General features: G+C 40.0%; 1 protein-coding gene across 1 annotated transcript; it reads right to left on the bottom strand.

Annotated features, from left to right (window-relative positions):
• Positions 1–1,756: 1,756 nt before the first annotated feature.
• On the bottom strand, positions 1,757–7,330 carry abraa (actin binding Rho activating protein a). The gene is made up of 2 exons (XM_067458542.1): positions 6,689–7,330; positions 1,757–3,036 (listed from the first exon to the last, which is right to left on the bottom strand). The coding sequence occupies exons 1-2, from the start codon at positions 7,271–7,273 to the stop codon at positions 2,599–2,601; spliced, it is 1,023 nt and encodes a 340-aa protein (XP_067314643.1). The 5' UTR covers positions 7,274–7,330; the 3' UTR covers positions 1,757–2,598.
• Between the last annotated feature and the right edge of the window lie 5,715 nt (positions 7,331–13,045).

Raw genomic sequence — 13,045 nt, 5'->3', positions numbered from 1 at the left:
GTGTATTATAATTTTCAGTCTTTCTCTTTCTTTGTGTAATTCATTTGATTTAAATCTGGTAAATAGTCATGGCCTTTCGTCATCGCATTTTTCACCTCACATTTTTGTTACTAATTAACGATTTACCATATCAAATATAGCCTACTTGAAGTTGATATGGCAAAATAATCGACATACTCCTAAATTGGATGCTGTGATATGTTTTTCTTTGTGGAGATACTTGTTTAATTCCTTATTATTATTTATTATATGTAAAATAATGAATTTGAACTCGTAAAATAATGTCACTGTTAATAAATGCACAATTTAGTGTATTGTTACTCTGTTGCAAATGGTTATAAAGAATAAATAGCTCACTCTGATTTACAAAACATGTGTGCGGCTGATGACTGCAGACAGAGCTCCCTGAAGCGCATTCATCTGATAACCTTTGACAACTAACATATAAGATGAGCTTATTGAGCACGTCAGAGAGAATCTGATATTTCTGACTGCGGAGTGTTATAGTTACCCAGTGTGTCTGTTTCACTCAAGTCTTTATCAGGAGAAGAAATGGATTCTTAAGAGTTAGATCAGGGGAAATTAGATCAAGCACTCTTGATTTGGGAATTGAGCTGGATGTTGGTATTTAGGGGATACAGCTGAGTTTCATTCTCCCTGTGTGTGTGTGTGTGTGTGTGTGTGTGTGTGTGTGTGTGTGTGTAGCCACTGTTTGTACTAACAAAGGGACAGATGAATAATCTTGTCTCTGTTTGATGTAATTACAAAGGATTCAGCTCTGTTATACACGCACATCCCACACACACACACATATGGGTTTTCATGTTTCATGGAGACTTCCCATCGAAATATGATTTTTATACAGTACAAACTGTATATGATATCCCCTAACCCTAAACCTATATCCATCACAGAAGAGTTTATTCATGTTTACAACATTTTTTTTAAAAAAAAACAGCCGTTTACCTCATGGTCACTAAAATTAAAACATGTTCAGACAAGGATTTTGTTTATTGCCACACACACACACACACACACACACACACACACACACACACACACACACACACACACACACACACACACACACACACACACACACACACACACACACACACACACACACACACACACACACACACACACACACACACACACACACACACACACACACAAATGTCTACAAATGAAAAACAACTAAAATTACTATAATAACTAAAATCTCACCCCTAATTATTCTTTTTATAATAAAAGTCATCATTATTAATGTTAATATGCATACAGTATAATATCCTATTTATTATCCTATATAATATGATTGATCGATAATCTAATATATTAATAAATAATATTTATATTTTCAATACATAAAATAGAAGTATAATTATAATTTATTTTATAATATATATATATATATATATATATATATATATATATATATATATATATATATATATATATATATATATATATGTATGTATATATATATATATATATATATATATATATATATATATATAAACAATAATAATGATTATTATTGTTAATATATAGTATATATTATTTATTCATATATTAGATTAATAAATGATGATGTATATATATATCATAATATTAATCTAATATATTAATCAAATTAAAATACATTTCTCATTTATTAATATTTTATTAATATATATTAACATATAATTTATTTACAATCTATTAATATATTAAATTACAAGGAATAATGTGAGACATCCTCTTAAGGCCCATATTGTATTTTTGTGGTTTTATTTTATCCTTAATTGACAGAATCAAATAATTCCACATCAAATAAATAATTTTTTATACTACACATTCAAATATTCATAACAAATCCTTCTGTAAGAAGACAATCATGCTTTCATTTTGAAAGAGGTTATTAAAATGAATGACAAACAAAACAACAGCGAATGTTTGAAAATAGACGCAAATGAAGAAATTATTCAGAGGAATCAATAATTGTGCAAAAACAAAATAAACCCTAACTCTGCTCTCACAGGGCCAGCATGATTTATCTTTGAGGTACAAGTCTGAAACATGAGATTATTTCCAAAACACGACATGAAGGCATGATTCTGTATTCAGAGGACGCTGATGTTTGATCCGTGAGGAGAGAGAGACGTCGCACTTTCACCATCTCAAATATGACAGTCCTGCTCCTCACCACTAAAACTAAACCAGAGGAGCACATGTTCCTCTCAGAGAGTTCATCAGATTCATCAGACACCTTCTCAAGCTTCTACGATTTCATCCTGCTAAATACAATTATAAATAGTGTAATAGAGGCTAATTTGAAACTAGATAGCTTCTTAAAGTAGTTCAACTACACTCAAGCTATCCTTTTGAAAGTCCTTTTTTTCTGGCACCAAAAAATAGCATCTTAGTTTGAATTGGTGTAGCTTTTGCAATGCATAAAAAAAGCAATGTACCATTTTTAAATTCTACACCATTACTTGTTTTTAGTGGAAAATCTACGGTATTTTGAAAAATCCTGAACTACCGTCATGCTACTGAAAAAAATAAGTTACACCGCTTACACTGCTATGGTTAGATATATTTTAGGTTTCCAGAACATTAAACCAGTAATGTGATTATGACATCATCATCCTGGCCCTTCCAGAGCATCTCGCCCTCAAAGTCCACCATCTTGTGTTTGCGACAGCGCAACAAAATCCCCACAACTTTGTCAGAGATTTTAACGTAGCGATCAAACAGGCGGCCGAAGGAGATGCAGATGCGCCCCTCCTCATCGCGTTGGCCCATGTCACGAATGATAAAGCACATCTCGTCCATCTCACGATGGATGTGTTTCTGGGCTCGATCGGCACGCTGGGCCGTTTTGGATCCCTCTTTGGGCCGGCCATATCCTGTGTCACCCTTTTGGAGTCGAATAGCCATGGCGTGCTCAAAGTCAAACTCCTCACTGAAAGGGTTGAGCTTCTGACCCTCAATGTGCTCTTGAGCAAACTGCTGCCACCTGTTCTTCAGGTCATTCATCGTGGATATTTTAATCTGAAACCAGCAGAAATGGCAATGTTATTGAGAACCACATACAGTCAACTGTATGTTATAGACCTACACTCTAAAAAATGCTGGGTTAAAAACAACCCAAGTTGGGTTGAAAATGGACAAACCCAGAAATGACCCATTCAAACAACCCAATTTCTGGGTTTGTCCCTTTTCAACCCAACTTGGGTGTTTTTTAACACAGCATTTAGTGTATACACAAAAAAAGAGGTGTTGCAAAATTAAAACAAAATGGAGTTAAGATAATAAAAGTTAATACTAAAAATAACTGATAAAAAATAAAAGCTTTAAATCTTTAACAGACAGAGAAAAAAATATATGAGATGAAATGTTGTGTTGCTTGCTAAACGTTTTAAAAACTTTTACATTTGCAAAGTTTTCAGTGGGAGAACACAAACAATTCTCATGGAAACGCAAATGTTTGGTGAGAGAACGCAAAGATTATTTCAAGTTATTAATACATTTTTTTCATTATATCAATGTAACAAACGGAGCAGAACACAGACAGTCAGTTATGTCTTAAGTTAATAAACAGTTGGGAAATAAATCGGATGTGTCATTATATTAGATCCCCGCATTCAGTCTTAAAGCCTAATGCAAATACCTGCTGCTGTCTGTGTCATTAATGTTCATATCACTCACTGCTCTTGACTGAATAACTTTAGTAGTTATCTTAAGAATCAATGTATATTTCAATCATACAGTGAAGACTATGCAGTGTATGACAGTTTACCTCAGGGCTTAATGACTGATTGTTTAAAGGCACAGTCTGTAATTTTCACCACTAGAGGTCACTCGAGAGCAGCGGAGCTTTTATTCTTATTTTATTCTTCTGCTCATGTGTGTGTGTGTGTGTGGGAACGCAGTGCTGTTTATAATATTACACACGTGAGTGTGTTAAAGTGATGTTATAAAGTACACTACTATGAGACACTTGTTCACACTGCAGTGAGCGAGATCATATTAGGCATGGTAAAACATGGTACTCTGTGCGGTAAATCAAGAACACCAGATTTAAACAATAAGACTAACTGTGTTGAGCTGGAGAACAATCATTAGTTTTCTGTCCATCAACGATCCAAACAGTTGCTCACCTGTCTAATAAAACACATCATATATTAAAGCGGCTTTGGTGTTTCTACTAAATAAAACCGAGAGTAACGCTGATGTGATGTCATTGATAGGCGACGCACGGTTCGTGTACTGGTTAAAATCGCTTATTTCTCTGGATTTAAACATTGGAAACATTTGGGATAATGCACACAAGTCAACAAAATATATAACATTGTTCTAGTGTTTTTTGGGTATTTTAATCTATAAATATTACATATTATACCTTTAATGCAAGACTGTTTTGAATTGTTCAAATAGAGAAGTCTGTATATTCCAGTCTAGATATTCTCCATAGTACATCTCAAAAATTATGAAGATTGTGATTCAGATCGTGGATCGAGATTGTTTGTTATAAGATCGTGATGTGAAATTTTGGGAAGATCACCCACCCCTAGTACATACTGATTTCGTGTTATCTGTTGACAATAATATATTATTCAGGTCTTGTTTGAGGTGTAGACACCTGGCTTGTCACCAGACAGTCACATAACACTGCAGTGTGACATGCCTGGGCATTACTGCCACATATTTGCCATGATATCTTCAAGGGCCACTTATTTCACAAGGGCGCCATTTGAACCGGTGCAAATGCGTCTAGTGAAAAGCAAGATGGTGAATCAAATACCACGGTGACACAGCTGTGATGGATCTCACTCATCAAGTTGAGGGTGAGCATGCTGTGTTCTGAAGGTCAGATGTAAATGATCCATCACTGTTTTTATTAACATATATTCCATTGCAGAAATACATGTCTGAGTTTATGATGGAACATTGTGCTGCAATGACAGTATAAATAGTCTGTGAGTATTATTTACAGGCTAAACCTATAGTTTCAAATAATACTGAGTTAACTTTCATTGCTTTAAGCCGGGTGCACACTGTGCGATTGTGGCCACGATTTGGCCGTCTGAGACAAATTTAGCATATCCTAAAAGATTCCTCTGATCCTAGGCTAAAATCTGACGTCTTTGATTGTTGATGTTCACCGGCAGCCGATTAATGAGCGCTGCGATCAAATTAGACCTCAGACGAAATTCTGGCAGTGTCAGAAGATTTGGCACACAATCCTGCAGTGTGACTTCTCCTGCGATGACAGTCAAATATCTCAGTTTTTCAAGACAAACTATGACCAAAACGAGAGCTAGAGATTTCTTTGTAGCCTCCATTTCAGTCCCGTGTGTACTGCAGCTCACTGTCCCTGAACGCGTCATTCGCTGATGATATAAAACTTCAGACGAGTTTTCTTGCGCGCGTCCGTTTTTAGCGCGCCTTCACTATCGTTCAGTCTGACATTAATGCCAACTGAGATCTTACAGTGTGACATGGCTTACATCGGGGATCATGTTCGTACAGTCGCAAAGGATTTTGAAAAATCGCACAGTGTTCAGGACCCATTAATTGTTCACTTCTGTAGTGATTCACTTCTGTCCATTCAAATGCGCTCTAGAATCTGAAGCTCCGCCCCCTACTTTATTAATAGATGCTGAAGCTACTGCTAAAAAAGCTCATTTATTCACACATTTATTATTCACTACGGTGAAGGGCACATAGTGCACTATATAGGGGTAGGGATTTAGATATAAATATGCTTTCCATTGGGGTGAATTAAGTCTGATTTCACATTAGTGTCACACATAACCCACAGCTCCGATCCAGAGACACGATAGCACAGAGCAGATCATGTGATCAAGTCGACACAGACCAGAAAACATATCGGACCCAATTTAATTCTGCACAGAATGCTGTATTTTAAAGCGATATGGTGAAGATTAGGAGGAGAAACGATTCGAGATTAGGTGGAAACTGCGGCTTTACCTCGCCTAATGGCTCTGGACGAGCTGTAATATAAACTAAACGCTGTTGGCTATTTAAAAAAAGGGGAGGGGCTGTTTGATATGTCCCGCCCTGTCTTCCTGTTTCAGTGGAAATTACTTATCAACATTAAATAATGCTGCGTGTTTCAAGGTACTTCAGTGGGACTAAATGCATGATATTAGCCTAATTGTGAACTTCATTTTATGTAATATGCATATTGATATCTCAATATGGAATCTAAGATAATATAAGGGCAACTAAAATACATGTTTAAAGCATTTATAATGTTTGTACCTTTCTTTCCCCCCCTGGTATTTAACATTATTTTCGAATGTAATAATATGTGATAAAATGTGAAAATGTCTTATCTCTCTCAAAAAAAGCAATTTTGAACCAGTGCAACTTTAGCTGTGACTTATTAAAATATGGTAGTGTTACGGTTATGGACTCTTATTTTTACATTTAGTTCTGTTTCCTTTAGTTCTTGTTTCCCTGCTCTGTTTGGTTCCTTATTATGTCCCTGTTTGTTTCTGCAATTGATAATCATCATCCATATCTTATTTAGTTCCTGATTTTCCATTGCATATACTCTCTGTTCAGTTTGTCATGCGATGCTCTAAGCATAAAAATATCAAGTTTCAAGTAAAATGTTATTTGTGCCTAAGCTAGTCAAAACATAAAATAGCTTGATCCATACAGATAAACGTACCTTGTGTCTGTTGTAATGTTTCTTCGGTTCGTTCTCATTCTGATCACTGTTGTCGCTCAGAGACGCCTCCTCCCCAAGACCACTGTCCTCTGTGTCTAAACTGCTACTTCGGGATCCCATTGTCTTTTCATCTTTCCGTCCAGTCGCTTTAGTTCCAGCTTTCCAACCACAGTAACGTCTCCTGGTGGGAGATTCATTGCCAAGGAAGTTTTTAGTGTCCTCTGAGGTCAGCTTATTGGTGTTGATCTTCTCCTTGATGCTGTTCACTAGGTCTTTTTCGTATTCTTTACAATTTGGCGTGATGGCTTTAGTCACGGTTATGGTCTTGATCTGGTCGTCCCCAACGTCTTCGCTATTCACCGATACCACACGAGGTGTGACCAAGAGTTTCATCTCACTCTTCTTCTTCTGCTTTTCTTTCTCATCCTCAATGATGGTGTCGGGCATCCAGCCGCTTGGGATAGTGTCCTGCTTGTTGGTGTTTTTAGTGGCCCAGCTTTGCCAGCTTTTGGCAAGGCTGTTCACCGTCGAAGCCACCTTGATCTTTCTGACGGCTCTGCTGAAAGGCTGGTTTTGCGTACTCATGGTTGTTTTCTTGATTTGGCAAGCTGTCGAAGTTCAAATCTCAAGCTTTGTAATCCGTTTGGGTACTATTGCTGGTCACCAGGGTCTTTTATATGAATGGGAAGAGGAAGTGTCCTCTGAGGTGGGAGGTGTGGCATGCACATGGTGATCACCATGACCCCAAACATGCTAATGGAATTTCCCCAGAGGAATAACAGGTGGCCAGGTTATGACCAACTAAAAACACTTTTGTCCAACTGTGCAACCATGCAAAAATCACTCATGACATCCCGCACGAGTGTGTCTCTTGTTTTAGACGCACCCCAAACATTAAAACTACTCAAAGACATCTATAGATCCTGATGAAATAGCTTCAAATGCATGCTCTTCTCCACTGCCGTGGCATATTTTTGTACAACACGCCAGCACTTAGTGTGATGATCTATTTTTGCAGACCGGGTGTTGAATTGTGCATGTGCGCGCTTCTGTTGATTGATACACAGGCCTGTTCTCAAACCGCAAGCCACGCTATTTTAAGCAGGAGTCGTGCTGAGGGAAAACTTAGGATGAGCCTTGGATTTGCACATCCTCTGTTTCATTTCTACTGCTTGGCTGATAAAATGGAGATTAGGAGTATTAATCTGCTAGACATTTTCATAAGGTTAACCATTAAACAACTAGATTACTGCAGAAATAATATGTATATGGTTCATAACTGGTGGTCCCATTCAAAAAATTAGCTGCAGATCTGTTCTGATAAGGAGAGCTAATTTTAAATAATAGCATAATCGTACAGTTACAATAGTCCAATAAACCTGCTTCTCAATTGTTTAAATGGGAGAAACACTTCCAAGTCTTGGTCAAAAGTTTACACATCCCTTGAAGAATCTGACAAAATGTGAATAATTTTAACAAACTAAGATAGATCATACAAAATGCATGTTATTTTGTATACAGTACTGTCCTGAATTAGATATTTTACACAAAAGATGTTTAAAGGGTCAGTTCACCTAAAAATGACATTTTTGTCATTAACTCCTCCCCCTAATGTCGTTCCACACCCGTAAGACCTCCGTTCATCTTCACACACAGTTTAAGATATTTTATATTTAGCCCGAGAGCGTATGCAAGTGTATGCACACTATACTGTCCATGTCCAGAAAGGGAATAAAAACATCATCACAGTAGTCCATATGAGACATCAGTGGGTTAATTAGAGTCTCTTGAAGCATCGGAAATACATTTGGGTCCAAAAATAGCAAAAACTACAACTATTCAGCATTGTCTTCTCTTCCGCGTTTGTTTTCAAACCTCAAATAAAGATTCAAACGGTCATGAATCAGCGGATTGATTCATGATTCGGATCGCGTGTCAAACTGCTGAAATCATGTGACATTTGCTATCCGAATCATGAATCAATTCGCTGATTCATGACCATTTGAATCTTTATTTGAGGTTTGAAAACAAACGCGGAAGAGAAGACAATGCTGAATAAACTCGTAGTTTTTGGACCAAAATGTATTTTCGATGCTTCAGGAGACTCTAATTAACCCACTGATGTCTCATATGGACTACTGTGATGATGTTTTTATTCCCTTTCTGGACATGGGACAGTATAGTGTGCATACACTTAGATACCCTCTCGGACTAAATATAAAATATCTTAAACTGTGTGTGAAGATGAACAGAGGTCTTACGGGTGAGGAACGACATTAGGATGAGTCATTAATGACATACATTTCATTTTTGGGTGAAAAACTCTTTAAATATAGTCCACAAGACAAAAAATTGCTGAAGTTATAAAAAAGACCTTGATTCTTAATACTGTGTGTCGTTCTCTGGATGATCCGTGGCTGTTTTTGTGTTTTGTGATGGTTGTTCTTGAGTCTCTTGTTTGTCCTGAGCAGTTCTTCAGAAAAATCCTCCAGATCCTGCAAATCCTTCAGTTTTCCAGCATCTTTTGCATATTTGAACCCTTTCCAGCAGTGACTGTATGATTTTAAGATCCATACCTAGCTTTTGAAACTACTAAATTAAAATGTAAAACTATTTAAAACGTAAAACCTTCAATTTTAAAGATGTTAAAACTACTTCAAACTTCCTGGCTAGGCTTTCTCAAGCCAACATCAAACTTTTCAATCCATACTGATCTCTAGAGAGAAAGCCTGTCCCACTTTTTGTGGAATAAAAAGTCCAGGTCAGATGTATTACGGTAGCTGCTTTCTGTCTAAAGAACCTACAGAAACGTAACAGTTCCTGCAATAATGTGTTTAATAATTTCCCACCATATCTAAAATGAACTTCTGCACTGGACAAAATATTTAACACTGCCTTTTATGCTTAACTTAAATAATTATTCATCCTAAAGTATGAAATAAATGTCAAGAAAGCATTCAATTTACCTTTCTCTCTCATACATGGACTCTCAGAAAAAAAGGTACAGTGCTGTCACTGGGGCGGTACCCTATAGTATAAAAGTGAAAAGGTACATCTTTGTACCCTACTCACCCCTAAATGGTACATATTAGTTTAGACATACTTAGTTTAATTAAGAGTGCAAATTAGTACCTTAAAAGTACATAGCAGTACATATTAGTACCTTTTCAGTTTTGTAACTTAGGGTACCGCCCCAGGGTCAGCAATGTACCTTTTTTTCTGACAGTGTGTCGAGACATTGTAACAACACTAACATTATATTTTTAAACAAATTATATAACAATAAGGCCAAAATTGGGTCAAACAAACCCAGCTTTTCGGTTACATTTTTAAATTAAAATTTTGAACCCAACAGTTGGGTTTGTCCATATTTGACCCAATTTTGGACTTAAACAACCCAGCATTTTTTGGAGTGTAGCCTAATTAAACTGTTTGTTTTTCTTGAAAATTATTGCTTCAGTTAATGTTTCATAAGATATAACCTTATAATCTCTCTGCACTTGAGCTGTTCCAAAAAAAAAAAAAAAAAACATTTACAAATTTTGATATTGTACATTTAGGGTCTCTGTCATATTCATGTATTAAAGAGTTTCCTATATCCCCATTCCCGTTTTTGCTATATGACTGCAAAAAAATTGACACTCAATATCTCAAAACTGCTCAAAAATCAATTAAAACCTTATATTTCCAAGGTGGACCCATTTTGCACTTCCTTAATGTGAAAGCTGCCCTAGATAACTCAAAGTGATTCTATACCTTAATTGCTCAAGCATTATCAGAACTCTCTGTGCGATAAATATATTTCCGTCTCCTGAATGTCTTTGCTTGTTTTTAGCTCCCACACAAGATCCCTGAGTCTTTGGGGACAAAAATAAAACGACTGTCATTTTGGGTGTTGTTCTCGTCTCTTCCTGCTTCCTCTGGCTTTTGGTGACTCACATATGGAGGAGTGTATCGAGGAAAGAAACCATCACTTATATCACCGCTAACACCACCAGCTGGATGCACTTACTGGCTCACAATGCAGCTCAACACACTCACATTAATGCTTATTAAAAGCTTCACTGACTGGCCAATGTAGCATCTCGTAATGTTGTGACATTCACAACTTCAGACAATTCGCATTTAACTCATTCGGAAACATAAATGGCTTTCCTGGGGATAAAAATAACAATATTATCTCAGTAATACTGCAACTGTTAATCTCATCAATAGGATTACATGAAGAACAAAAGGATCCGCAATCATCCTGAAATTTCTGAAATGTATTTGTTATTTAACCTCATGTTGTATTTGGGTCATTTTGAGGAATTTCCATACCCCAAAAAATGCTAGTTATTGTTATTGCATTGGACTAAAATGTACTTATTTTACAGACTAACAACTTACCAAAATTTGTTGATACTTTTTGTAATTTTTAGTTCCCTTTCGAAAGGGAACTCGCGCTGCGTCAGCTGACGCTACGGGGGAACGCCTTCAGCGTGACAGGTGTCTGAAATCGCTATCAAATCACAATCCTACTGACCGTCGGCAGCTGGTGATGTCATCACCGTGCGACCAGGAAGTATAAAAAGGCACCGTGCCAACATGACAACATCCTTTCGTCTTCAGGGACTGTTTTGTCTGGTTCGCTGGAAAGTCAGAATGAAGTGCACACGCAAAGTGAAGGGAGCGTACAGGAAGTGCGCTGATCCGTGTCCGAGGTTTCTTACGCCTGAGGACACACACACCCTTTGTGTGCTCTGCCTGGGGGAAGAGCACGCGCGGGAGGTTCTCGAGGGGGCCTCCTGCGCGAACTGCGAGCGTTTTCCGTTGAGGACGCTCCGCTCTTGCCTGGCCTTCTTCTTGAGGGAAGAAGAGCCAGCATCTGGGAGCGGTCCCGCTCAAGCTTAGGCTGAGCGGCACCGTCTGTCCTGGGGCTCCCAGATGGACCTGGCTCATCGTCTGGAGAGTACAGTTCTCGCGGATGATCAGCCAGGTCGCGAGAGCAGGCTGACGGAGATGGAGTCGGATGGAGACTCCTCCTCGTCGTCAGCCCATGCTCTTCCGGTCGATCAGAGGATGGCTGTGGATGAGGGGGAAAATGAAGCTGAGGCTGAATCCTCCCAGCCATCCTGCCCCGTGTATGGGGAGCTGTACGATGTGATGGGGCGCGCGGCGCTGAGACTTCAGCTGCCGTGGCAGAGAGCCAGGGGAGAGGCCGTCCGCCCTGACAGATTGGGCGATCGGTTTCTCCCCGACCATAGCCGCCCAGCTCCCGGGAGCCTTCCATTCCTCCCCGACCTTCACGAGCAGGTCGTGGGGGCATGGAAGAAACCCTACTCGGCGCGAATCCATCGGCATCAGCGGTTTAACTTCGCTGATGTCGAGGGATTGGCCGAGGCAGGGTATGTGTCGATGCCGCCCATCGATGAGACGTTCGCGAACTATCTCGCGTCTGGGCGGCCATCGACACTAAGAGCTCCTGCCCTGCCGTCTAAACCATTAAAGACGACCTCGCGTCTTAACGGCAGGGCATACACGTCGGCGGGTCAGGCGGCGGCGGCCTTGCACACAATGGCAGTGTTGCAGGCCTATCAGGCCGATCTGCTGAGGGACCTCGATCAGGGGGAGGGCCTACCCCCTGATGCGATGGCTGAGTTGCGCCGCACCACGGATCTCTCTCTCCGGGCGGCCAAACACACAGCAGTCGCCATCGGACGGTCGATGGCGGCTATGGTCGCCACGGAGAGGCATCTGTGGCTGAACCTGGCGGACATCGGGGGGAAAGAAAAGGCTTTTCTCCTTGATGCCCCGGTCTCGCCCTCTGAGCTTTTCAGCACCTCCGTCGAGGCGGTGGTGGGAAAGTTCAGAGAGGCGAGGGCGCGCTCAGCGGCATATAGAACGTGTATTCCGCTGAGGTCCGGGGCAGGAGGGTGTCCCTGGCCCTTCGAGGTCCGAGGATCATCGATTGGGCCAACGCAGCAGCGTAGCCTCTCGGGCGCCCCCTCCGTGGAGGAGTAGGACGCAGAAGAGGCGGGACACCCGCAACAGGAGGAGGGACATCGGGGAGAAGAGCCGCTTTCAGCGCCGGAAGCGGGGTGGTGAGTCTCCGCCCCTGAGGGCGCGGAAGTGATGTAAATGTGTCCCCTCCTTTGTTTTTCTGTTGTGTTTCTTTTCTCTCCCCGGGCGCGCTTCAGACCAGGCCGCGCGGGCCGATGATGAGCGGATGTGAGACTCTGACGGCCTGCCAGGCCGGTGTGTGCTCTGCCCGCACACAGTGCATCGTCTCTGGGAATAGCGGGATTTCGCGGCCGCCTCCAAAATCGGCCTTGTTTGAGAATGAAGCGCCCCACCCTCAGGTTAGTGCGCCGAAGC

This window comes from Pseudorasbora parva, chromosome 12 (genome assembly GCF_024679245.1).
Source record: "Pseudorasbora parva isolate DD20220531a chromosome 12, ASM2467924v1, whole genome shotgun sequence".
NCBI classification, from domain to species: domain Eukaryota; kingdom Metazoa; phylum Chordata; class Actinopteri; order Cypriniformes; family Gobionidae; genus Pseudorasbora; species Pseudorasbora parva.
This window is presented reverse-complemented; position numbering and strand designations above follow the sequence as displayed.